The following is a 26,820-nucleotide window of genomic DNA, read 5'->3' as shown; positions in this document are numbered from 1 at the left end:
CGGACAGCCCTATTCTTGGCAAAGACATCTCTAAATTGGCAGGCCGACAGGCTAAAACTAACTGCTGGACGATCCTTGGATAGAAAAAAAACAACCAATTCAGGAGTGGACGCCAAACGAAGAACCAGAATTTAGCCTCCCGAATTTTTGCGTCCTCCTGTCTATAAATCCGCGGCTCGAAATACACGGGCCGGGCACTTTCCATCGAAAGCCCCGGGCCCCGGCCTTTCTCGCTTTGCGGCATTGAATTTGCATGGCGACGATGAACGCCAGAGCGCTGTGCCTCGCCGTCGCGATCGTCCTCTCCGTGCTCTCACGGAGGCGGACAAGATCGCCGCGCTGCCTGGCCAGCCGAAGGATGCGGTCGTCCAGCAGTATTCCGGCTACGTCAACCTCGACGACAAGGCCGGGAAGTCGCTCTTCTACTACTTCGTGGAGGCCACCGCTGATCCGGCGACAAAACCGCTTCTTCTCTGGCTCAATGGAGGTAAAATTTTAGAGATTGTTTTCATGTGTGTATTCTCGTCTCTACGTTTCTCTCTCACTCTCTGAATGAATGAGAAAAGATACCGCTTAGCATATAAATTCAGACGGCAGACAGATGATTATTTTCGGCCGCCCTGATTGATTTATCGTTTGCGATGAATGGAGTACATTTCTGCAGGACCTGGATGCTCTTCCTTCGGAATCGGAGCATTCCAAGAGATCGGGCCGTTCCGTGTCGACACGGACGGCAAGACCCTCTGCAATTTCGAATACGCCTGGAACACAGGTCACATCACATCTACCTATACAGAATGAAAAATGACTGCAATTATTATCGCTAAGTACTGTGAAAATAAAATATAATACGGTGCAGTGGCGAACGTGCTGTACCTGGAGAGCCCCATGGGCGTGGGCTTCTCGTACGCCGCCAACACGGACGTGTACAAGGTGATGGGCGACAACATGACCGCGGACGACTCGCTGCAGTTCCTGCTCAAGTGGCTGGACCGCTTCCCGGAGTACAAGGGCCGCGACTTCTTCATCGTCGGCGAGAGCTACGCCGGGCACTACGTCCCCGAGCTGGCCGCCGCCATCCTCGCCGCCAAGAACGCCGCCATCAACCTCAAGGGGATCGCGGTGGGGAACGCGATCCTGGAGTTCGCGGCGGAGCAAGCCGCGCTGTACGAGTACCTGTGGCAGCACGCGTTCCTGTCGGACTCGGCGCACACGCTCATCGGCCAGCGCTGCAAGAACGCCGAGGACAACTCGCCGCTCTGCTCGGGGGCCAAGGACACGGCCTACAACCAGCTCGGCAACGTCGACGTCTACAAAATCTATGCCAACACCTGCCATGACAAGAATAAAGTCAAGCCCACAGGATCCAATTGCATGGTATGTACACCATGCATATATATCTAGCTATAGTTATCTGCTGATATGATGGCCGTTTCGTTCGTCGGTTCGGCCTCCTAGCTAGCAGCTCAAGCTAGGCCAGTGTTGAGGATCATTTTAATTTCGATCTCAAGCGCAGCTCCATGTATATGTATGTCTGCACTCTGCAGGACTTGGCTGATCTTTGTGCTCAATACTACGTGGAGGCGTACCTGAACCAGCCAGAGGTGCTGAAGGTCATCCGTGCCAACACAGGGCTCAAGTACAAATGGACTAGATGCAGGTGTATATATATATATATATGGCTCTAGCTACGTTGTCCTTCACCGCAATACAAGCTAGTGCTTCCGTTGACACGAAGAAATCGAATCCTGTGGTGGATGGGATGGCACAGGCAAACGTTCTACAACCTGCTCAAATTCGGCGACTCGCCGACAAAATCGATGCTGCCGTACATCAAGGCCGTCGCCGGCGGCGGCGTCCGCGTGTGGGTCTTCAGGTCCCCTGCCCACGCATGCTCGTAGTCGTAGCGTTAGTTACATCTATCTCAGCATGCGACATTGGTATTTGGTTAGCTAAACAATATAATGCGAATGTCACCTGCAGTGGCGACCTGGACGCGATGGTTCCTGTGATCGCGACGAAGCAGTCCATGGAGAAGCTCGGCCTCGGCGTCGTGGAGGACTGGCGCCCCTTGTCCATCGACAGCAAGAACCCGGAGGTAAGCATGCATGCATATATGCAGTTGCCTGCCTTTGCATATGCCCTTTGGTGGTGGCATCCTGAATGAACTCGATCTAGAATGTGTGATGGCTGAGACTCCACGACGGCGGTGAGCCGGTGACGATGATATATTCTCCGCCATGTATGCATCATGGCAGGTCGCCGGGTACGTGATCGAGTACAAGGGCGTGGTGTTCGCGACGGTGCGCGGGTCCGGGCACATGGTGCCCATCGACCGGCCGGACCGCGGCCTCGCCCTCTTCTCGTCCTTCATCAAGGGAGAGCCGCTCCCCAAGGCCGCGCCGATGGTCGACTGGTGAAGAGGCACGGCAGAAGGCACGCGAGAGCCAGCCACCTGCGCCCGGGCCCCGGCATTCAACTATCTGTTCATGTTCAAGGAGGCACGATCGTTGGGGCTTCATTCTTGCGCGGCGTTTCTTTCTTCTCTCTTAATCCATTCTCTTTCCGTTTCCACGTTAACTACCAGACCGTACTGACTAACTAAGCTCTGTGACCTCAACTGTTGTATGAATGTTTCGGTGTCGTCAGCTAATTTTTGAGCATGCACAGTGTCGTCGACTAATTAAGGGTATGACTATGCTTGGAGGGTTCATGGAGCTAGAGCCGCTAAGCCAGTGCAGTACAGATTTTCTATCTTTATCGGCTTCTAGTTCTTTTTGTGAAGGGATAGAAAAACGGGTCCCTACTACACGGCACAAGATTCAGTGCGTGTTTAGTTCGCGAATTTTGGGAATCTAGTTACTGTTGTACTTTCGTTTTTATTTAGCAATTAGTGTTTAATCATGGACTAATCAGGCTCAAAACGTTCGTCTCGCAATTTTCAACCAAACTGTGCAATTAGTTTTTTTTCGTCTACATTTAATGCTCCATACACGTATAGCAAGATTCGATATGATGGCTACTGTAGCACTTTTTAAGAATCTTTTTGGAACTAAACAAGCACTCATTAGAGTCGTTTTGGAAGTACTCCGTAGCAGCCTTCCTAAATAGGGCATAAATAAATTGTCTCATGCGTTGACGCTACACCGAGACGTCGCCTCCGGCACAGCCGCGCCACACTACGCTCCCGAGTCACTAGCTTGGGGATTGGTTTGCAATAGACAGACTCCGCAATGGAGAGGTAAGAAGGGGTAGCAAGACCTTACTGCTAGTAAGTTACATTTTAAAGAAGAAAAAGAAATAGGTAGTAGTACCATCCGGCTACCCGGTAACAAGCAGCCACACTCACCCTCGCTTCCGCCCTGCTGCCGACGCACCATGCCTGCCATCATCTGCTCCTTGGCCCCACCATATCACAGGATGGACATTGTGCGGGTGGTTTGATGCTTACTGTCGCCTGCTCCTTGGCCCCACCTTATTATCGACCTCGACAATATACACTGTGCCTGCCCTTAGGTAGCCTGTTCATTTCGTCGTAAATAATCATGGATTATTTACTGCTGGCTAGTTTGATGTGAGAGAAAAATACTGTTTCAGCTTATAATCTACGATCGTATACGAGCAAACGAACAGGTCGAGGAACAAATTAAAGTATTACCACAACTACTTTAATTCTGGCTTTCAACTATTAATCTAATCACCAAGATTTGGATTGCCACTCAGTTTCTAGCTCTAGGAAACTAGACTTAGATTAAGCACTACATACAATGCATCACACATTTGGATGTAATATGTTCCCATGAAAGATTAACACAAATAACCAATAACAAGATACATTTAGTTTGTCATCTAAGGTCATACTTGATTGAGTTCAATTTCTCCGGTTCACAACAAAAAAATAAACACCATAACCATAGCCCTTGAGAGAAAGCAAACAAGATGTTGAGAAGAAATGTTCTTATATTGTATTGTAATAATTTTCTAAACCATGCATCTAGTGAACGATTGACAATATCATAGGTCACCAAAAAATCAGAGTTGTCGCCATCCACTAGAGCGATGCCCTGAACCCAATTGATCTTCTAGATCATTAAAATAATCAACTAATCAGGTGTTTCCCTGAACAACATAAGTGGAAATATAAAGTAATGGTTTCGGGGTGGTAGGAGGGGACTATTGGGATCTATGGATGTTCCCTTTATGTTGAATTGTATAGTGGCCCATGTTTCAACATTCAAAATAGTGGCATGAGCATACTAGTATCATCGTTTGGAGCTGAACCGTCAATAAATGTAGCATGAACATATTTGCTTTTGGCACATTTATGGCCAAATTGATTGGGTTCCTTACCAAAGTAGCATTTTTGGGTTATGAAGAATTATTATCTTTGGAAATAGAAGAACTTGCAATACGAGGTATCTAATTGGAAAACTATATTTAAAGTTGTAAGGAGCGAGTAGCCCAAGAGAGGCGGGGTTGAGTCTGGGCTCTATGGATTAATTACAAACAACTGTTGGCCTATGAAAAAAAAACTAAACCCCTTTAGCACTTTGACTCCTAAGTTTTTTTTCTACAAAATCAATCTAGTGAGTCCTTAGATGCACCGGTATAAGCATATCCTTAACAATGATTCACGCTAAGAGTAAGGCCCTTAGTTTTCCAAGTATGAAACCCATGCTAAACACACTAGCAATTCAATCCTAGTTGTCACTAAAGAAACTCGCTCTCAACAAGAGTAGTTTATAGGGTTTTAATTACGTCCGACAAGTGGCCGGCGCTTCACACATTGAGAATCAGAGGTTGAAGACTATAGGATATCCTACGTCTAGTGGAGAACAACTTTATCTATATGTTGTGTGCTGGGAGCGCGGGTGTTGACGATGTGAGGTTGTATGGCAATCAACCAATATGTTGATCAGGGGCCTCTACCCCTCCTTATATAGCTCAGGGAGGTAGAGTTTACATCGGGTAACCTTGATCATATTCGATAATTTTCTAGTTTATTTTAGGGAATAAAAGTCGGATCTCTCCTACAAATTGTTTGGCTTCTAAGTATATCTAGTTGATGCCTTGTCTGTCGAGTCATTGAGGTACCCCCTCCGGCTTGGGCTTTCCGAGTAACCGCCTTGGTCCACCACGTACTGGTTGAGTGTTTTGCCTTCTAGTGAGGGTACCCATGGCCCATAGGGACGACACTAGCCCTAGAGATCATCGTGAGGGTCAGTCGTTTGTCCAATCCACAAATCTCACTCGCCATCAACATAGTCTTCAACCTCTTTGAGTTGTGCTCTCCATGAAAACCTAATAAAGATAGGGATGTGGAGTCCCAAAGAATCCATGTTGCCTCGTCTTCTGTGCAATCTTCATTTTAGCCGGGATGTCGGAGCAAGTGGACCACCTGCCATCGGATCCACCTACCACCTCCGACGAAGTATTTAAAAGGCGTCCCTTATGTGGCCTTTCCCCCGACAAGCCATAGCAGATATTTTTACATGCTCAGATCATAGTCGAGTGAGCTCATAGAACACCCACCATGGTTTCTCCTCCTAGGGTCCCGAGAGTCTAGTGCCTATTATGAGAGAATGCGCTACACATGAGCCTTCCGAGATGCCTTGGAGCAGCGGTGCTCCTTGCCGAGGCACCAGGAGAATGCTCATAAAATATGGAAGCTGAGAGTTTCTGCCACCACCATGGATAGTTTCCCTATGTTTCGTTGTTGCATGGGCTGCCTCCTTGGTTCCGTAGGTGCCCAAGAGTTATCGAGGGCATTGGTCCGCCTAACTCTTGGAATTCACCTCCCTTTTGTGGAGCAAAGGAGGGCGCATGCTGGTAGATATCAGAAGAAGACTCGTAATGCCCCTCCCCTGAGTTTTGTCATTCCCTGTATTCCTCAGTGATATGGCGGTGCCATACATGATGTGGAGAGTGGAGTGTGTACTCCAATTTCCAAGAATCTTGTATAAGCAAACTCTTCTGCAGGTGTACTCAGTCTTCTCCTTGATTTTGAGCCTAACTTGTTTTGCAATTCGCAGCGATAGCCTATATGGCCTTCTCAAGCAACACAATCCACACTAAACACACGTCTTGCCCCCCGCCCCCCAATGACCGGGTGGATCAAGAAATTAAAGTAAAGCTTTCTCGGTCGGCTACTCGACGCCAGACACATGGAGGGGTTTGCGCCGATGTGGTTGGCACGACATTCGATGTGGTACACTTGCCATGTCATCATACGATTCACACGGACACATCAAGTTAGGCCCCGTTTAGTTCCGAAATTTTTTGGCTTTTGGCTACTGTAGCACTTTCGTTTGTATTTGGCAAAAATTATCCAATTATGGACTATTTAGGCTTAAAATATTCGTCTCACGATTTCTCGGCTAACTGTGTAATTAGTTTTTTTGTCTATATTTAGTACTCCATGCATGTGCCGCAAGATTTGATGTGACAGGGAATCTTGAAATTTTTTAATTTTTGGCTTGCATCTAAACGGGGCCTTACATTTTGGCTTCTTGCGGAGCTAGTTCTGGCCTATGTTGGCGCATTCGTTCAACAGCATCTATTAAATGCAACTGAACACCAAGCTAACACCTTTCTATTTGTTAAGAGTTTTTCCTTGTTTTTTAATATTTTTGTCCACTCTTGATAAACTTCTACTTCCTCCGTCTCGGGATATAGGTCAAAAGTATCAGAAAGGAAGACCGCGGCCCCGTTCGCTGGTCTGAAATTTGGCTGAAACTGGCTGAAAAATATTGTTCTACCTGAATTGTTGTGAGAGAGAAACACTGTTCTGGCTGAAAAAATAAGCCGAACAAATCGAATATGGGGTAAGCCGAACAGAGCCTTTAGGTGGTGTTTAGTTGCAATTTCTAAATTTTAGTCGTTGTCCTATCGAATATTTGGACACATGTATGGAGTATTAAATATAGACTAATTACGAAACTAATTACATAGTTTGCGACTAATTTGTGAGATGGATCTTTTAAGTCTAATTAGTCCATGATTTGACAATGTGGTGCTATAGTAAATATGTGCTAATGATGAATTAATTAGGCTTAAAAATTCGTCTCGTGGAGTACTAACGGATTATATAATTTATTTTTTTATTAGTATCCAAATACCTCATGCATCATCCTCCCAACACCTCCTAAATTCGTCTTTTTGAGTGCACGTTCGTCCCTCGTGACGATTACTACCAGAATGTTCGGTTGATTGGTTCGTATAGTTGTTGATTTGTGAAGAAGTACTGCTGATTAATTTGTGTGAGAGAAAAATATTATTTTAACTGAAAATTTACGATCATTTACGATAAGCCACAGCCAAACGAACAAGCTCGTATCCCCTGATTAAGGACAAAGGGAGTAGTCGGAAGTTTTAGATTAACTACTAGTGGTCGATTTGACGTTTGGTGGGTGAAGAATTTAAGGTGCTCTCTAGGTCACTCAGTAAAATTACATCTTTTACAAATAATTGTGTAACGACTTATCACATTTCGTACGATGATCAATGTTCTAACTCAGCGTAGCAGGATCAAACAACAAATCATAGAATTGACAAACTGAAACTAGTAGGCTGCAACAGAGGAAAAATATATAACTCAGAAACTTTAACCCATTGAGCAGGATCATCAAAACTAATCCACAACTTAGGTTGTTTTCCATCAAACACAGAAAATTGCAATTTAGGTAATTTGCTATGTGGTGCACCCCTAGGCGTCACGAAGAGGAAGAGCTACGGGAATCGGGGTTCATGGATGCCCAAAGAAACATTTATTATAGGGTTATTTTGATCCATACCATTATAATTTTTAAAATTTTGGGATTTGTCATTACAATTTATCTATTCTGAAACTTGCAATTATAATTCTTCGTCTACATGATTCGTACCATTTTCTACATCTCCTGGATGCCGAGGCCCACTGTCAGATGTACGGGACATACAATATTTTCATATGGACGATATTAGCCTCACCTACACCCCTCTCTCTACTCACTGACACGTAGGCCCCTTCGTCTCCTTCTCTTGCCGATGGTTCCCATCTCCCTCGCCACCACCCGTGCATCTCACCACTACCGCGACCAATGATAGAAGTCGGGCTCCTGCTTCCTACCTCTCCGTCCTCTATGCTGCTAGCATCTCCAACTCCGCTGCCGCAGGGTGCTCAATCAGAGGTTGGTCGCCGGGGGAAAGTGGGTGGTTCAGCTCACGACGACGGGCCATTCGGCGTGGGGGAGGTGTCGTCGGCGCTGCACATGGAGGCGTCAGCAACCAGCACGACGGAGTCCTCGTCGATGGGCCATGCCCCACCGCATCGTAGCCCTTCTCCTCCTCCCACTCGTCGCCGCGTTGTAGGAAGCGCCGGTGGAGACTACGGCCAAGGGCGCGCTGCTGGAGCGGCACGCGGCGTAGCCCACGAGGATGGAGGAGCTGGTAGAGTCGCTCGCAAGGTCCGTCCACTTGCTCGAATCCGCGCTCAGTCCAGATCCACAAACCCGGGGATCCCCCGCCGTCGGCTGCCCCCGCGACGACGGCTTTCGAGGATCGGCGCTCCCCGCAGGGCATGGCGGTCACCAAGCGCCATCCCGTATGGTCCGAGCATTTCCACTTCACAGCGGCCACGCGGCTCGTTGAGGGTGCGTACGCCGCGGCGACGGCCACACTGCCATACGAGGACCCCGACGGGCTCACCAAGTACTTTGTCGCTGGGGACTCTCGTGGCCATGTCTTCGTCTTCTCCACCGCGGGCAACGAGCTGCTCCAGCTTGAGACCGTCGCCGCCGCCGCCCCGTATTGCACCCGCTGCGTGGTGGAGGATGGCCGGAGGTTGAAGGAGAAAATGACTTGTGGGGCCCACATGTCAGTGAGTGGAGGAAGAGAGAAGCAGCAGGAGTGTTTTGGTCTATACGGAAGATGCGTACGCGTAAAAAGGGCCTAGGCACCCAGGAGACGTAGAAAATGACATAGATCATGTAGACAACGAATTATAAAGGCAAGTTTCAAAATAGGTGAATTGTAATGGCAGATCTCAAAACATGAAAAATGGTAACGGTATCTATCAAAATAACCCTTTATTATACAGGGAAAAAAAAACAACCAAACCCACCCCCCCGAAGGCGCCGCCCCTCGCCTCTTGACTCCTCGAGCCTTCTCGTCTTCCCCCTTCATACGCGCCCTAACCCTCGCATCCTCTTCCCTAACCCTCGCATCCTCTTCCTTGCCTTGCCGCCGCCGGGGACGATCTCCGCTGCCCGCCAGCCATGGAAGACTTCTGCGTGGTGTGCGCCGATACGCTGGAGTGGGTGGCGTACGGATCGTGCGGGCACCGCGACGTGTGCTCCACCTGCGTCGCCCGCCTCCGTTTCGTGATGGACGATAAGAAGTGCTGCATCTGCAAGACCGTATGCCCCTTCGTCTTCGTCACTAAGGTTCGTTCCTCTAGGGTTTGCTCTCTCCAGACGGGATTAATTCCTTATCTGTGGTGGGGTGCGCCGTTGGATCTTGGGGTCATCTAGGGTTTCGGTTGGATTGCCAGATTGGTTCTTGCTAGTGGAATTAGATGTGAAGGATCTCGTTCCGCGACTGGTATCATGAACGTTTTAGGTAATAGCATGAATATACGTTGCTTTTGATGTCTTGTAGCCTGATGTGATCAGCATATAGGTTGTCTCATGATCATGATTTAGTTGCCTGGATAGTTGGGGCTTTGAGCTAGTCTCTGTCATGATTTATGTGAGCTTCTATGTGTATATCCAGCCTTTTGCACATTGAATCGTTGTAAACTGTATGTTGCCAAAACAATTTAGAAAATGTCAACATACTGTTCTGAACTGATTTTTTCCTTAAAAAAACATTAAGATGGCATATGAACAGTATCCATGTGAATATAATTATATATTATTTTCCTATTTCACAGGCCATGGGTGAATACACTAGAGTGGTGACTGATTTCTCAGTGTTCCCCAGTGGGGTAAATGAGGGCAAAGCTGGGGATTTCTGGTACCATGAGGATACACAGGCATACTTTGACGACGCGGACCACTACCGGATGATACGGGCAATGTGTCGACTTTCTTGTAGTGTTTGTGACAGTGCAGAAGATCAGGTTGCCCTTGCTGCTCAAGCAAAGCGCAGAAGCAAGTTCAGGAGCATCGATCAACTAAAGGGACATTTATTCCATCAACATAGGTTGCACATGTGCAATCTTTGCTTGGAGGGGAGGAAGGTGAAATACTTGATGAACTAGCATATTGTGTGTTAGGAATCGCCACTAATCTGCGTTTCTAAGTGTCATCACCTCTTAGTTGATTTCATGGATTATGCTGTCGAATTTAGCATCAAACTTTAGACACATGTTTTGAATGATCTATATGTGATTTTCATTGGTCCATGTTTCATGCATAATGTTTTCTTTTATATAGGCCCCTACATTGTACATGTACAGTGCTGTACTGTTTATCTTGGCTTCCGTATATGATGTTGGTACTTGGTACCTATGCTATAGCTTACCTAGTGAGCTGTTATGTCTTGGTGAAAACAATAAAATATATTTTGAAATTGAAAAATACTGTTTCCTTCCTGTAGTTTTTTAGCTTGGTGTAATGAGCAGAACTTATTTTGTTTATTTATATAACATGGTTTAATTTGATGATGTTTTTTCAGAATATATGCATCTCAACCCACTGGATACAGTTGAAATGAAATAGCCTATTTGAACTATTTAACCTGAATACCTGATTATTGTTTACAACTAGCATGCTTGACACTGTGATATCCATTGCTTATGTGACTTTGTCTTTGGTCAAGAAACTATGCAACGCTGTTCTCTCTGATTCAATGTAGTTTGTTTAGGAAAGTGACACATGGCATGTTTGGTTCAAGCCCAGGCAGGTAGCTCCCAGGCCAGGCAGCATTGCCAGATGCAGGTGTCTGAGGGATTGCTGCCTGGTCCAGGCGGCTTTGTCCAGGAGTGAACCAAACTAGCCCACAGTCTGTTGTCAAAAAAAAAAAAACACACACACACACACACACACTAGCCCACTGTCTCCAGAGTGACACTTTGACTTGCAAGTCTTGTTAATATAATATACCATTTTATAGTGAAACTCATATATCATGAAAGCATTTTCCATGATGAATCAAGTATCATCAAGTTTTTGGGAATCTGTGTAATGCCCATTTTTTCATATATTTATGGACCAAGTTGAATTTTATTGACCAGATAGAATGCTAAAACCATCTATATTTGGATTCGGATATATTATCTTTGTTTTTCTACCTCCATTATGCAGATGCAATCACATTGTTAACATGTCCATTGCCTTGTGTGCATGTTCTTACACCTGCATACATGTTGGGTTGCTTTATTACTGTCATACGAGTGTTCACAAATTTTTTTATTGTTCATTGTTGCCCTATATTCAAACATTGTAGAACTGGGGTCATGTAATTTGCACTCTAAATTGCACTTACAATTTTCATATTCATGATTGTTTATTGAAATGGTTTGTATGTGTATTGAAGGTGTTCATTTGTGAACAAAAGCTTTATTCAAGGTCACAGTTAGCTCAACATATGAAGACTGGTGACTCTGAAGTGGATGGCTCTGAGGTAGAGCGCAACGGTTTTGCTGGGCATCCAATGTGTGAGTTTTGCAAAAGTTCATTTTATGGAGATAATGAGCTTTACATGCATATGTCCAGGGAACACTATTCTTGCCACATATGCCAGAGGTATACTGCAACCTTTGTCCTTAGGTAAGCTTATGCAACGATTTATTCGCTGTGTTGAATTTATGATTGTTGTTTATAGGCAGCATCCTGGGCAGTATGACTATTTTCGGAACTATGATGACCTTGAGGTATGTTGTACCAAATTGATCTATTTAGGCTTCTATCTCATATCCAGCATATATGCAGCAAATCTAGTTGTAGTTCTGCCCCTACCCATTAGCTCAGGTGCATTGCATCTACAGTTTTACTTTGGCGCCTAGCTGGGCTCTTGAGTCCCTTGGGAAAGTGGTCATAACTGCATTCTCATATATGCTCTCTCAATTCAATTCAGATGCATTTTCGAAAAGATCATTTCCTCTGTGAAGATGAAGCATGTTTGGCACAGAAGTTTGTTGTCTTCCCGAGTGAAGCGGAGCTGAAGGCAAGTTTTACTAGTTATTGATTTGCTAATTTTCATCAGCCATTAACCACATGTACCAGGGTTTTTTTTTGTTCTTATTGAGTAGTGTATTTCAACAGAGGCATAATGCTATGGAGCACGGTGGGCGGATGTCTCGTTCTCAGAGGAATGCTGCACTTCAGGTGTGAACCTGGTTCTAGTATTTTCGTTTCCTATCATGGTTTCCCTCTATCCAATGTATAAGTTCTTGGTAAAAGATGCAGTTTATTTTGTTAATTTATTTGGTTCATTCAGACTAAGTTTTCTAATTTGCCTCTTTCAGATACCTACCAGTTTTATATATCGAAGAAATGAGCAAGAACAACGGCGTGGCAGAGGTAGGGGGCGTAATGCTCTCCATGATGGATCTGACAGTCATATCTCATCATCTGCACAAAACGGCGCCGATGGCCACGCAGGCCGTCTTGATAATGTTTCAGGGTCGTTTCAGTCATTAAGTATTGGATCTAATTCTGGGGGAGCTGAAGCTGGCCAAGGCTCCAGGACTGGACGAGTGCTCGAACAGTTGTCCTTCCCACCTCTTTTAGACCCAGATATTCCTGACAACAGCGTTGATTCTTTTCATGATGAAACCTCATTTCCTTCATTATCAGAGCAGCAATCCAGGTATGCACTAGCTCTCAATCAGAGTGCAAGGGGCACTGCAAGGCTTGGGGATGAGTCACTGTTCCCCCCTTTGCCTGGGTCTAGTAACAATAGGGGTGCTGCTTCAGCCCAACAGGGACTACAAAGTCTAGCCAGGAGCACACTTGCAGCAAGACTTCAACAACGTAGCAAGGGCCCTGTGAAGTTACTTAATACTGCTCGGCCTCGTCCCTCTGAAAATCTTGAAGTCCTCTCTAGTTCCACCCAGACATGGCCTACACCTGATCAGGGGCTACTCTCTGGATCTTCTCAGCTTCGATCTGGAACTCAACCAACAAGAGAGATTGGGTCCATGCCAGCTGTCTCCAGTAACACAGTGTGGAATCCTGTTGCTACAAACAAGACGAAGCACTATGTTTCTACGCCTAATCTTGTGCCTGGTGGCTCCTCTGCCCAAGCATCATCAAGTTCAGCTTATGGTAGCAACAGAAGTCAAGATCCTCCTCAAGGTAACCAAACTTTGCCTGTTGCAGAGGATGTCCGTGCTGCAAACAAATCTCTGGTTGAAAGAATGCGTTCTGCTCTGGGAATGGATGAGGACAGGTACTCTGCATTCAAAGAGATTGCTGGTGAATACCGTCAAGGTATAATAGATACTTCGGAGTATCTTTCATATGTCGAGCAGTTTGGACTCTCACACCTTGTTCCTGAAATGGCTAGGCTATTACCTGATCCTCAAAAACAGAGGGAACTTGCTGATGCATATTATACAAATACACGGTTTAAAAGCCTCCAAGAAAATGGAGGTGGAACTAGCTCACAAGAGGGCAACCGTAAAAAGAAGGGGAAGGGGAAAGCTCCTGTCACAGAAAGAAGTGCTGCTAATGATGTGAAGGGTGGTGCACTAGCAGATAACATTCTGGACACTGTAAGAAGGCTTCAATCAAACCACCAGGCTCAGGAAGGAGAGGCTGAGGTGCTGTCGAAGGATGGGTATCGACCGTCCAAGGGGGTCCAACTGGCAGCTGGACCTTCATCTAATCTGGACAGTTCATCTGGTGCAAAAGATAACACAGGCAAGGGAGGAGGCAATAAGCAACCAAAGAAGACATCAAAGTTTCTCAGAGCTCGTTTAGGTGACAACTCATTAGCCACGCTTGATTTAAGTCGCCCTAGTGCAAGCCCTGAACGTCCTGAAAGGGAATCACAAGGCCCAGAGACGGGGTTGCCAGTGCGAGGTGCTTGGAAAAATGGTGAAGGTCAGAAACTCTTTTTGAGCAATGTACGGAAGTAAAGTCTCATTGCAACTGCATTTAGACGTGGAGACGGGGTTGCCAGCGCCTGGTGCTTGGAAGAATGGTGGGGGCAGAAACTCTTTTTTGAGCAATGGACGGAAGTAAGAGTCATTGCAACTGCATTTAGACGTGTCCATATACCTGATCAACCAGGCAATGCCCTGTGTGTTGCTACGGGCACACAGATTTGAACTACATCAAATTTTGTAGTCATGCATTTCAAACTCGTAATGATGTGGTGGGCAGCACGTACTTAATGTGGTATAAATATACTATAGACTAGATGATTTTGTGTGCGTTGCAAGGGAGCGTTTGTTATTTGTCGAAAAAACCTTGCCAGGCTAAGATATAGAGGATTGTTGTCCACATGTTGCTCTGTGTTTCAAATGCTTTGTTCTTTAAAGTCCACATGTTACTATATGTTTCCAGTGATTTGTTTTAAAAAACATCTAATTGATGAAGTATGCAAACCATTTAAACTTGATGGTTCCTGATTGCATATTCCTTTCTTATCCTGCCCTGTTGTGAATTTGTGATAGACGTACGAGAAACTCGATCTGGAATAGCAGGCTGCAGACCCTGTTCGGCTGACTTTAAAAGTCAGCTCGTTTGGCTTCTTTTTTTAGCCGGAACAGTATTTTTTTCTCATAATAACTCAGTTGGAACAATGATTTTCAGCCAAATTCAGCCAGACGAACGGGGCGGGCGTTGGAGATTATATTGGACTCCACCGTAGCTCAGGATCGGAGGTACGACAGGAGGGCAAGCGCGCGCCCCTTGCGGCTGGATCGTTGTATGTACCTGATATGAATATGCTCTCAGCTGGGGAGAGGAGATGCTTCGCTACCTGACTACCTCGACGCTGTCGGCTCGCAAGCTTGAGCCCATGAATATACGTACGTGACACTTTTGTGTTCCTCGATCTGTGGCCATATACATTCTTTGCTCGATTCATGTATGTGCTTGGAGATCTGTAGCCATATACCTGTCTTTACAAAAACGTACACGCTACCCAGTGGTAACAACGACTTATTTGTTCGATAATATGCCTCCAGCTCCAGCCTCCAGGTGAGACGAGAACGAGACTAACGATACCTGGGCTGAAAGGCACGGGAGAACGATGTGTCGCTCACTTGTGCACGGATCAGCAAGTTCATGGACTTTACACCAGTGGTAACGAGTTGTTAACTTGTTTAATGTATACATATACAAACGGTAGTACCTAGTACGATAGGCAACTGGCTGCATCCAAGCATATTTTTACATTATACCCTTAACTGGTGGTTAATAATGTTAGGCAAGCTAAATCTTTAATTTAAGGATAATGATCCTACAAAAAAAACGATAATGAAGCTACAAGTATTATGCAGTTTTACTGCAACCACATCACCTCTATTCATTCGGTTAATAAAAAATAACAAGGTGCCAACGTGAACATGAGCATGGCTACTTGATCATTTATATGCATGGTTAATGTTGCAAAGGCTCACTGTGCCAAATCCTGAACTATTGTGTCTGGATTTCAGTTAAAAATTAATAAACTAGTAAACCATTGGTATTGAACAAGCAAAAATCCATAGTTAAGTACACATATTTTTTTGGGAAAATGGTGTTCTTGCCCTTATCCAGTATTTCAATTGTGATTTTACCCCTGTTTTTTCAACTTTGTGTTTTTGCCCTTGTTATTTTGAACTGAACTCTCCGTCTACCCCTACTTTGGATGTCCGTCTGATCCCTAGTGAATAGATAAATTAAAAAAATTCTAAACCTAAAAAGAAAAGACCAAATGCCTATGCTGCCCTTATCCCTTCCAGCTGTTCCTCGACTCCCCCAAAACACATCGGAGGGAGCGGGCGGCGCGTGCGGTGCGGGCGTGCGGCGGCGCGGAGCGGGCATGCGGCGCGCGACTGCTGCTCCGGGGTGCGGGACCAGGAGCGGGCAGCGCCCATCGGGAGCGGGCGGCGGCGGCTCCCGGCGGCGGGTCTCCGGCGGCAGCGCCCTGACGCGCGGTTGGGCTACAGGGTGGGCGGGCGCGGCGGCCGCACGGCGGGGCAGCAAGGCGGCAGGCGGCGGCGTCCGTGTGCAGTGCGAGCGCGCGGCCTCCTCGCGAGCGGTGCTTGCGCTCGTCTGCTCATCGCACGTCATCGTTGCCAATTACGGCGACTCGCGAGCGGTGCTCTGCCGGGGCAAGCAGCCCCTGGCGCTGTCCGTGGACCATAAAGTGAGCCATCATCTCTTCTTGGGTCAACTCTTCTACTTGTTTCACTCAATCTGTTGATTCTGTCTGGGTGCTAGCCTGATTGTATGATGTATTGCTCGTTTGCTGTTCTTGTTGTTACAGCCAAACAGGGAAGATGAGTATGCAAGGATTGAGGCCCAGGGAGGCAAGGTCATCAATTGGAATGGCTATCGAGTTCTCGGTGTTCTTGCCATGTCCCGGTCAATTGGTACGTGTCCCTGTCCTCTTCATGTCATGAGAGCAACGTTGGCTTATGATGCCGTATACATCCTCACAGTTATTCCTGAAAAACTACAGACTAGTTAATCAGACTACTTACAACAAAGGGTACAATATGTAGCTATCACCACTTGGAATGTTGTTGACTGGTCCATTCTGTTCTTTGACAAATTATTGGCTATTTGATTTGTTGCAGTTTCGCTTTAGAGATATATATGCTTTAATTTCAGTAAAGTCAAAAGTTTGCTTGTCCGTTATGGAAACCTAATGAGTTCCGGTTTTAATTAGTGCTACTGGATGAAATGGTATGGACTTCTGTTGGATAACAAACAGTTGTGTGGTTTGGAATGTTTCGCTGACTATGCGGTGCAGACTGTAAGCCCCTGTGTTCATGTGTGGTTGGTTACTACAGAACAATTGGTAGCGCTTCCAGGCTTGTGAGGAAATTAGGCCATTGTGCGCATCTGTTGAGCTTCAACATTTCCTTTCACTTCACCCACAGGAGTCCACAAATTCAGTTAATCTTATTCATTACATGGACTGAGGACTGCACTGCTTGGCCCTATGTTCTATAATCATGGACTCCTTGCAGTCACAGGAGAGGGTCAGGCCCAATGATCTTTGTTTTACTTTTATTGAACCTTTAGAACCTCGTGTACTGTTTTGTTGCCTTTGTTTCAGTGTTCCAGTGTACCTCACTTAAACTTGACTACAACCAGAAAGACATGTGGATGAAAAAGTGACCATCAACCAACTGCTCTTTTGACTGTTTATTTCTCCCAACATCAGATAGAGTGAGAGACAAATGATAACGGTGATGGTGAATGATGATGTAATTTTGATTGATTGCCAGATGACGCCGGCGCTGCTGCAGTTGCTGCCGCCGAAGAGCGAGGAGGAGCGAAGCTGCTCTGGTTTGTCGTCGTCGTCTGTGGTGTTCGACGCAGCGCCGCCCGTGGGCCTGGGGCTGGACCTCAACCTGGCGCTGCTGCCGCCGGCCGAGATGGTCATGTGAATGTGATTGCCGCCGTCCAGGAGACTCTAATCGATCACCTTCCGTGCTAGTGAATCATGCTTTGAAGCTGCATCCTGTGTTGTACAAGTGTGCTGCTATCGTTTGTGCCCTACGTTCCTTGATTACACTGTCTTTTCACTTGTGTTTCATAAGCTGGATGGTTGGTTGTTTGCACATGCTTTTAGTAGAGCACAAGGGGCAGCACAGGACCATTGGATGTCCTTTCACTTTCTGTGTTTCATTAGTCCTTTGTCTTGTTCAATTTTTGATGCTTTATCTCTGATATGATTAATCAATTGTCAGTGTACAATAAAAAAGTCTAATTCCAAATCAGGGTAAAATCATAATTAGACATAACAAACAGGGGTAAAATCGCATGGGCATTCATGTCTTTTTGTACAAAGTTTAACACCGTTAGGGGTGGATGACGGAGCAGGGGCAAACTGGTGCTTCATGAATGGCACAGTAGGGGTAAATTCACAAAGTCAAAAAAATAGGGGCAAAATCACAATTTCGATACAAAATAAGGGTACAAACGCAAGAGCCCCTTTTTTTTTTGGTTGTTGTCATGGGTTGTGAATACTATGACAAATCTGCAAAGATGAGATAAAAGTTTAAAAAGTACTCCTCGAGCTTCTTTTGACTATTAGCAATGTATTAAATTGAATAATTTTTTAAGTTAACCATGATATTCCTCGAGCTTCTTTCCACTATAGGCATGCTTACAAGTTATGACCAACCTTGTTTATTTAAAAAAGCGAAGAAACCAACAAATTAAAAAAAAACTAGTATGTGACGATTGAGTTTATCCATCTTACATGTTTGGTCAATGGGTTCTGGTCCTGTTAACCCACTTTAGCCTTTAAAAATAACTCTTGTAGTCCTTTATCATTAATGTGTGGATACAGTCAACTACGCAGCCGGCGCATGGTATCAGCAACTTCTCAAACAAGATAACGGCTTCGATAAAAAAAAACAAGATAACGGCTTTCGATGACGGTGGCCTGATTCCAATCGTTACCTCTGGTTTCCTGCGCCTCCGATTGGCCCGCGTTAATTGAGGAATGCAATCCTTACGAAAAATTCCTTTGAAAAGCTTTGAGTTTTTTATTGAACGTAAGAAAAACCTTTGATTTAAATGGGTTCTAAAGTGAAACTGGTAGGCTGCGTAAAGGTTTTACTCCATCCGTCCAAAAAAACGTAATTAACCTGTACGGAGTAGGCTCGAGCCCGGCTGTCAAGCCCGACCTCTTTTTCGGCCCATATATATATTCGTACGTTCGGTGGCACTTCCAGATACCTGCACGGGCTAGCAACAGCCTGTTCGGCTGGTGATACGATCATATGCCTGTAAATGTTGCGAGGCAAGATGGTTCCGCGCGCAGACCCATTGCAATGTTGCAAACATATACTCCGTACTCCAATAGCCTGGCTCCGTGGTAGAGTGGAGTGGCAGCGCGTCGCAGAGAAAAGCCCTGCCCGCTGGTACGCTGGCTCCTTGCAGTGAGCAGGAGGCGTGGCCGCTGCGTCAGCCGTCAGAGACCCTGCTCACTGTTCACTTTCAGTAACAGTATTTTCTCTGGCAACAAATCAACGTCAGCGTCAGCCGCCGAACATTGTCAGAAAAGCACGGGGCACGACAGGATCCTGCCATGAATGGCAGCATCATGACTCATGCATCGCATCCAGTCCTACATGGGCCATCGCGCATCTCTGATAGCCGACGACTCACCAGTCTCCACGGCAGAGATTCAACTTGATTTCAACACTGACACAACTCAGTACTCATCCCCTAGTTAACAATCTCCCGTGCATGCCCTCAACGACATTAGCTATACAAATATGCTAAACACGCTACGCTAGTGCTCAAATCAAGATTTGCGTTACACACAAAGGTTGGGCCAGATGCGTTTAGTTTCCTGCAAATCTGATGGAGAATGGGAGGGGCTCCTGGTGGCCTATTTCTGCGGCGGTGGCGGCGTCTTCTTCCTCCCTGGGATGCATCTTCCCCTGATCCCTCCGTCGCCTTCCATCTGCTCATCCATCGTCTCCTCGCCGATGGCACCAGCGCCGGGCCTACAACTCCTCCTGGATGAAAAGTTAAAAACAAGAATGAATCATCCATGCAATCGTCATCGTCCCTTCCTACCACGAGTATTCCAGCTAGCTAGCTACACCAGTCGCTGCCTGCAAACGCCAAACAGTAATCACGTGATAGCGTGCGTAAGCACGCGTAGCCTTATCCTACTGTATGTGTCCTACAGGTGACACTACAGTACTTGTAACTCTACCTTGTCAGCCTGTAGGCGTGCAGTGACAGACTGTGTTGTGCGCTACGACGCCGTGTCCCCGCGGCCGGCGCCCTCCACGATGCTGCCGCTCAAGTACTCCTTGTTCTCCACGGCGAGGTGGCCGAACCGGCGGCCCAGGTCGGTCCCCGCCGCCGCCGCCTCGTCCTCGTCCTCGTCCGCGCCGCCGCGGGCAGAGAGCCGGCTCACCAGGCCGCAGCTCCGCCTCGGCTCGGCGCGGCACTTGCCCGAGCCACCGCCGCCGCCTGCCGCGGCCGACACCGTCGATCCGCACGCGATGAGCTGCAGCAGCATTGACCCGGGACGGGTCGGCTCGACGGGCTCCTGCAGCAGGTCGGAGGCCCGCCGCCCCGTCTGCTGCTGCGGCAGCGGCGGCTTGTCCGAGGAGGTCGAGGACGGCGGCGAGGTCTCCTCGACGGGGAGCTCCACGGGGCGGGCCCGGCTGGTGGTGCGCGCCGAGACGGCGGCCTTGTCCGCTCGCGCGGCGACGAGCCGGCCCGACGACACCGTCCGGCGGTGGTGGTACGAGTACCCCAGCTCGTCGTCCTCCCGATCCTCTACGGCGTCGTCTCTGTAGCTGTCCGCGTACTGCTTGTGGCTCAGTTGGGGCAGCGCCAGGGGCGGCTTCGTCGGCGACCTATCGGTCACGCGGAGGTGCTGGAACCGATCTGCAAGCAGCGTCAGGAGCAGTGTCAGGAAGAGAGGAAAAAAGAGCTCACTAGTACGGAGTACACCAATTGAACGATCTGGCGAGACAGGTGGCCAATTAATTTCAGATGATGGGCGTTTCCACATCGCAAAATCTTCGCGAATTACGAGGTGGTGCAGAAGGGGAGACGTGCACCGTGTGAAAAAGGCAAAAAAGGCTGCGCTCCCATGGTCGTCCAAGTCCAACCCGGTTGAAATGGAGCAGCGTAGCTTGCTTACGGGAGATAATTAATCAAGATAAACCTACTGTGTCCCTAATAATTCAGAAAAGAGCGTGTGAAGTTGCGTTTTTCATGAACATGCTTCGGCTTTCATATGCATGCAACAATGCAAGCCATGGACGTTTTCAGCATGGAGACGAGGATCGATGGGTACCAGACGAGCAGCCAGGGAAGATCTCGGAGCCCTTGAGCACGTACTCCACGCTGTCCGACGGGTAGATCACGTCGTTCTCCGACAGGTCGTTCCACACGTACCCGTTCTTGTAGTTCCTTCAACAAATTTGCGTGTAAGCTCACCCAGTTTGTCCTTGCCCGTGTAGTGTAGAGAGAAGGCAAGTACTACAGCAATACGTACCTCTTGCAGGACCATGAGAAGAGAGCCGGCATGCCCTTGCCCCTCAGCAGCGTCAGCCTGTCCATGACATCTTCACAGCCGCGTAACAAGAAGATTATAGCATCAGTAGCCAGCAGCTTCATAGAGAGCCGAGAAAGAGCATGCAGCGAGCTGCACAGTACAGTACCTTTGAGGCGAAGGGGCTGGTGCGGGTGCTGCGCGAGCTCCATGAAGTGCGGGTGCTCCAGCTGCCCGTTCCTGCAGAGGTAGTAGATGATCTGCACCTTCCTCATGGGCCTCGCCGGCGCCGGCCTCGCTGACAACGCGTACGTCGTCGGCCTGCCACGCTCGGGGCTCGCCTCCGCCCTGCCCACCGGCGGCCTCCTCCCTCCCCCTCCGGCCGCTTCCATTCCCTCCACTCTCCACACACACGAAACAGCTGCGGCTCTTGCAGCAGGAATGACGAGTCGGCAACCTTTCGGTGGCTAGTTACCCGCCCCCGCAGGCTGTGCGAGCCTGCGACGAGACCGCTTTGGGGGATTTCGAGAGGAGAGGAGAAGAGACGACGAACGGAGTGGGAATGGAACGCCGAGCACCAGGCGGCCGAGCACTTTTTATACGTCGCGTCGCGCGCTTTGCGGGTTTCGAAAGAACCAGCCACCCATGACCCACCCACCCAAACAGCCAGGCACTGGCCAAAACTTTTCCCCGGCCACCGTGGTCCGTTTAGATTCTTAAGCGCGCCGCGCCGGCCACTCGATTACTCGAAGATGGAGCACCGCACACGGCGACGTGGTGGAAGCAGAGGAAAGAAAGCGAAGGGCACTGCACTACTGCGGGGCCGCAGGGCTCGGGCGGGCATGCAGACGGCGTCATCAATCGTCATTGATTGCGCCTGCCCCGCACGGTGCAGCGCTGCCGTGGGCAGCGCCGGTGCCGGACTGGAGAGAGGGAGGGGGACCCCGCGTGGGCATATGGCTGGCCCCGTCCCGCCCACGCCTTTCCTGGGCTCGTCGCATTTCGGCCGGTTCGGCCCGGCCGGCCGGGCCGAACGTCTCCCAACTCCTCCCGTCACCACACGCCCTGTTTTGTTTTGGGTAGTGTTTAGTTCCCAAATTTTTTTAAGATTTTCCATTACATCGATTTTTTTTTGGACGTATTCATAAAGCATTAAATATAAATAAAAAATAAAATTAATTACATAGTTTAGACGAATCTTTTAAGCTTAATTAGATTATGATTAGATATTAATTATCAAATAACAACGAAAATGGTACGGTACCGTTTCGCCCGAAAATTTCGTCAAACTAAACCAGCCCTTGGTCTGGTTCGAGGTTTGCGACTGCGATTGCATGTGCAGGCAGGGCGGGGGACGCGACTAGCAACCGTCTTGTGCGATCAATCAACTAGCGCAGTGCAGTGAAGGGCTTGCAGCTTTTGCAAACAAAAGATAAGCAGCGCAGGTCTTGGAGCCTGCTTCTCGGTCTGATCCTGATGGGATGGGAAATGGCAGGCCGAGTCACGGGCCCTTGCAATTCAATCACGAGCCACTTCTTATTGCTCTTGCTCTAGGCCAATGCTCGTAGCTCTGATAAACTGTGTTTGTGTTTGTTTGGCCGTGGCCGGTCGAAAACGATAGTAAATTTTTAGTTAGAATTGTATTTTTCTCTTATATAAATTAGCTATTAGTATTTTTTTTTATAAACCAATAATAATATGAACCAACCAATCAGGCCGCAGCTTGCAGGTCTTCTCTAAATCGCCTTTGACGTTTCCAACTTTTTCGAAACCCGACGAAATGGCTCATTGGTTTGTTTTAACAACGATTTTATCGGACGTTGCGTCACATACCTGGTGTCACGTCGAACGCAAGGAAGATAAATCATACCGCATTCATAGTTCAAAGAAATTATAGACTTTATCGGAAAAACTTCTGGATTTTTTTTCAAGAAATATCAAAACACTTTTTACATAGGTGACATTTTTATCGGGTCCAACTCGTACGCACCACACACACTCCACACGCAAAAAATGAGATTGGGAGGCTCTCTGACCTTCAGTGCACAGGAAATGCACACCCTATTTTTGTTCTAGGTTTGAATCCCAGTAGATAGCATCCTATTGCATAGTCCTACCACTAGACATAAGCCCTTTCACTATATGGTTCAAGTGACTTGACAATGCAAGTGTTAGGTAACCACACATATTTTAATCTAGGGCTTGTTTAGATTGAGGTTAGGAATCAGTATTTGGCACTGTATCACTTTCGTTTGTATTTGACAATTATTGTCCAATCATGACCTAACTACGCTTAAAAGATTCGTCTTGTAATTTACAATCAAACTGTGTAATTAGTTATTTTTTTATCTATATTTAATACTCCATGCATGTGTTCAAAGATTTGATGTGATGGAGAGAAAATGAAAAAATTTGCAATCTAAACAAGACCCTAACTAGTATATTCGCTTCTACACGTATACACACTTACATCTATGAAAAGCACACACACATTCTCTATGAGCAAGTCAATACAAAAGTCTCGATATCGACGGGCATGTTATTTACTACTGAAAACATAACAACGTATATTCATAAAATAAATACATAACAATGCGAGAACCCATCTTCAGCCTAGATCTCAAACCCCGAGTGAGCTGGTTGAACCACAAGGAACCAAACCAGTTTGTGACATTTTTTTAATTCACTTTCATATCACTCTACGTGTTAATTTCATGCTAATAGTTTTGACCTCACCAAACACAAATCATTTGCATGTTAGTAAACAAGAAAAAACATTCTACGCAACGAAGGACATTAGTTTGTGATATGGTAGTATCTAGCTGATGGAGCATGTCCTATCCAGCATCATTTTTGTTGTCTTTGTTGTCGACGAAGGCACAAACTTCTACGTTGTCTGGATCACAATAGCCTACTTAAAATGGATAATGAGAGTACCTATATACTAGCAAAGAAGCACCAAATGAAGACCATATAAAATTTAAATAATTCCAGACAATGCACATAAGATAGGCCATCATTAAAAAAATCAGGTTTCATATTTTTCGTAGTTGAAACAACTTTTTTTAACATTAAACCAGATTTTAGGATTTTTAACTGCGTAGTTGTTGGTGTTTCGAACCACCGTCTAGTCAATTTGTATCTTCGCGTCTGGCCTGGACGGTGTGCTCGGAGGACACAAGGATTCATACTGGTTCGGGCGGAATGTCCCTACGTCCAATCTATTGCTACTCGTGTTACCGACACTAGTTTGTAGTAGGGGTTACAAACGGACGATAAAGGGAGAACGTCCCAAGTCTCTGGTGAAAAGATCGAACGGAGTTGAGTCTTGTTGAGCTCGTTCAGCCGTGCCCTTTATGGGGTGTCCTGCTTCCCCCTTTTATAGGTGAAGGGGAAGACGCATGTTACAGAGAGAGAAAGAGAGAGAAAAGGAGAAAAGCGAGGGAGAAGAAGACCTCTAGGGTCGCGTCGTCCTTCATCTCCTTTATGCGGGCCCTACGCGGTCCTATAGATGATGCGGGGATGGCTCCACTGAAAGGATCAAGATGCCCAAGAGGGGGGGGGAATTGGGCTAATTCTAAATTTCTTTGCAATAATTAAATCCTATTGTTAGCCCAATTAACCCCTTGTGCCTAGAAAGTGTTTGTAATATTCTATTGCACAAAAAGTCTTGCAACCTAAGTTCAAATCCTACTCTAGCATGGAAATTCTACGAATGTAAAGACAAGTATTGAATTGCTCAAAGTAAATGCTCAAAGTAAATAGAGAAGGAGGAACGTGGCGATGTTTTATCGATGTATCGGAGAGTCGTCACTCCCCACTAGTCCTCGTTGGAGCACCCGCGCAAGGGTGTAGCTCCCCCTTGATCCGCGCAAGGATTAAGTGCTCTCTATGGGTTGATTCTTTGACACTCCGTCGCGATGAATCACCCATAACCGCTCACAACTTGAGCTGGGTCATCCACAAGCTCCGTCGGATAATCACCAAGCTTCCAATCACCATCAAGCTGTCTAGGTGATGGCGATCACCAAGAGTAACAAGCATGAACTCTCACTTGACCATAACAAACCTAATGAGATGGGTGGATGTACACTTTGCTACTCTTGATCTTACTAATGAGGGCTCTCTTTGGGATTCTCAAATCTCAATTACCTTACTAGGATCTTGCTCTTCTTGGCACTCTCAAAGGTGTTTCTCAGCTAATGAAATGAGCAAAAGTACCTCCACACACGAATGGAGGAAGTATTTATAACATGGGCTAAAAAATGAACCGTTATGTGCCTCTGCGGGGTGACCGGACGCTTCGGTCATGTTGACCGGGCGCGCCGGTCAGTTCACCCCGAACTCCAGTGTTTAAAGTGTGACCAGACGTTGGCCAGCGTCCGGTCAACACTGACCGGATGTGTCCGGTCGTGATTTTCCTTCTCTAGAACCTTACTGGAGTCGACCGGATGCTGGCCCACAGCGTCCAGTCACTTGACCTCTCAGCGTCCGGTCACTTCCAGATGACTTCACTTTGATCAAATGAACTGACCAGACTCTGCGCCAGCGTCCGGTCACACCGAAGCCAACGTCCGGTCAGTATTTGACCCTCCATTCACTTCCAACTTTCAAACGTACGTGAATGAAGTTTGCTCCAATGGATCTAAGGGCTTTTTAAGAGCTATCTAGTGCTAGGTTTAGCAAGTGTGCACCACACCTAACCCACTAGACTCACCTAGGTCAAGCTACCCGTCCATACCCCCCTTAATAGTACGGGGAAAAACAAAGTCCTAAACTACTCTAAGTGTCTCTTCAACACCAAACGATACTTAGAACTAGTCCATCCTTAACCTTTTCGTCCATCCTTTGAAAACCGAAATGATTTCCATCGTAGGGGCATGACCACCATGATAGCCCAATCGATCTCCATTATCATGACCTAACTTAATTGCCTCTGCAAAACACACGTTAGTTATAGTAATCATGTATTGTCATTAATCACCGAAACCCAACTAGGGGCCTAGATGCTTTCATCCACGTCACGGCCATATTCCTCCGGTTGTCCCTAATATCGATGCCCGACAATAGTTTTTTCTGAAAAGTGTTTGGTTTTCTTTTTGGAAAATATTTCTATAACTTTTTCTATAAAGTTTACTCAAACCATAGATTAAACAACGTAGTCTGGTTTATCTCCCTCGTGACTGATATAGTGTCATATATTAATGTGTCTAACGTGACACCATGTCGGATAAAACCACTACTAAAACCGTCCAAGAGCAATTTAGGAATGTTAAGTTACGGAATTTCAAAAATTGTCTAATGTGACACCATGTCAGAAAAACCTGCTAGTAAAACCGTCCAAGAGCAATTTCGGAACATTAAGTTAGGGAGTGTTGAAAAATTGGTTTTATGACTGAGGATTGAGTAAAGTTGGAGATAAAGAGGACCTTTTCTGCTACTATATGATATGATAAGAGTTGAAAATTGGATAAAGAAACTACAACCCAAATCGAATGGGTTTATGAAGATGGATGTCCCACACACTACTACAAAAAAAATTTTGGAGGCGGGCCAAATCGATTAATGGAGGCGGGCATTGCAACCGCCTCCATTCAAAGGCCTCCATTAATGGAGATTTAATGGAGGCGGTTGTTTTGCCCGCCTCCGTAAATCAAACAGGAAAAACAAAAACAAAAAACCGTGGACAGG

General features: G+C 46.8%; 3 protein-coding genes and 1 pseudogene across 3 annotated transcripts; 3 read left to right on the top strand and 1 right to left on the bottom strand.

Annotated features, from left to right (window-relative positions):
• Positions 1 to 253: 253 nt before the first annotated feature.
• On the top strand, positions 254 to 2,695 carry LOC136505332 (serine carboxypeptidase II-3-like; annotated as a pseudogene).
• A 6,419-nt stretch (positions 2,696 to 9,114) lies between these two features.
• Positions 9,115 to 14,558, top strand: LOC136551048 (uncharacterized). The gene is made up of 7 exons (XM_066542645.1): positions 9,115 to 9,422; positions 9,911 to 10,219; positions 11,518 to 11,726; positions 11,806 to 11,854; positions 12,058 to 12,147; positions 12,246 to 12,308; positions 12,449 to 14,558. The coding sequence occupies exons 1-7, from the start codon at positions 9,255 to 9,257 to the stop codon at positions 14,063 to 14,065; spliced, it is 2,505 nt and encodes an 834-aa protein (XP_066398742.1). The 5' UTR covers positions 9,115 to 9,254; the 3' UTR covers positions 14,066 to 14,558.
• A 165-nt stretch (positions 14,559 to 14,723) lies between these two features.
• On the top strand, positions 14,724 to 17,773 carry LOC136551174 (probable protein phosphatase 2C 68). Its single transcript, XM_066542752.1, has 5 exons — positions 14,724 to 14,962; positions 15,122 to 15,239; positions 15,881 to 16,287; positions 16,408 to 16,513; positions 17,378 to 17,773. Exons 3-5 carry the CDS (start codon positions 15,961 to 15,963, stop codon positions 17,587 to 17,589), a joined length of 645 nt encoding a protein of 214 aa, XP_066398849.1. The 5' UTR covers positions 14,724 to 14,962; positions 15,122 to 15,239; positions 15,881 to 15,960; the 3' UTR covers positions 17,590 to 17,773.
• Positions 17,774 to 19,489: 1,716 nt separating this feature from the next.
• Positions 19,490 to 21,680, bottom strand: LOC136551164 (protein SOSEKI 2-like). The gene is made up of 5 exons (XM_066542750.1): positions 21,299 to 21,680; positions 21,133 to 21,202; positions 20,932 to 21,047; positions 19,831 to 20,516; positions 19,490 to 19,627 (listed from the first exon to the last, which is right to left on the bottom strand). The coding sequence occupies exons 1-4, from the start codon at positions 21,519 to 21,521 to the stop codon at positions 19,873 to 19,875; spliced, it is 1,053 nt and encodes a 350-aa protein (XP_066398847.1). The 5' UTR covers positions 21,522 to 21,680; the 3' UTR covers positions 19,490 to 19,627; positions 19,831 to 19,872.
• Positions 21,681 to 26,820: the final 5,140 nt, after the last annotated feature.

The sequence above is a fragment of the Miscanthus floridulus genome, chromosome 1, assembly GCF_019320115.1.
Source record: "Miscanthus floridulus cultivar M001 chromosome 1, ASM1932011v1, whole genome shotgun sequence".
In the NCBI taxonomy this organism is placed as follows: domain Eukaryota; kingdom Viridiplantae; phylum Streptophyta; class Magnoliopsida; order Poales; family Poaceae; genus Miscanthus; species Miscanthus floridulus.
Note: the sequence above shows the minus strand (reverse complement) of the source record. Positions and strands in the feature narration are given on the sequence as shown.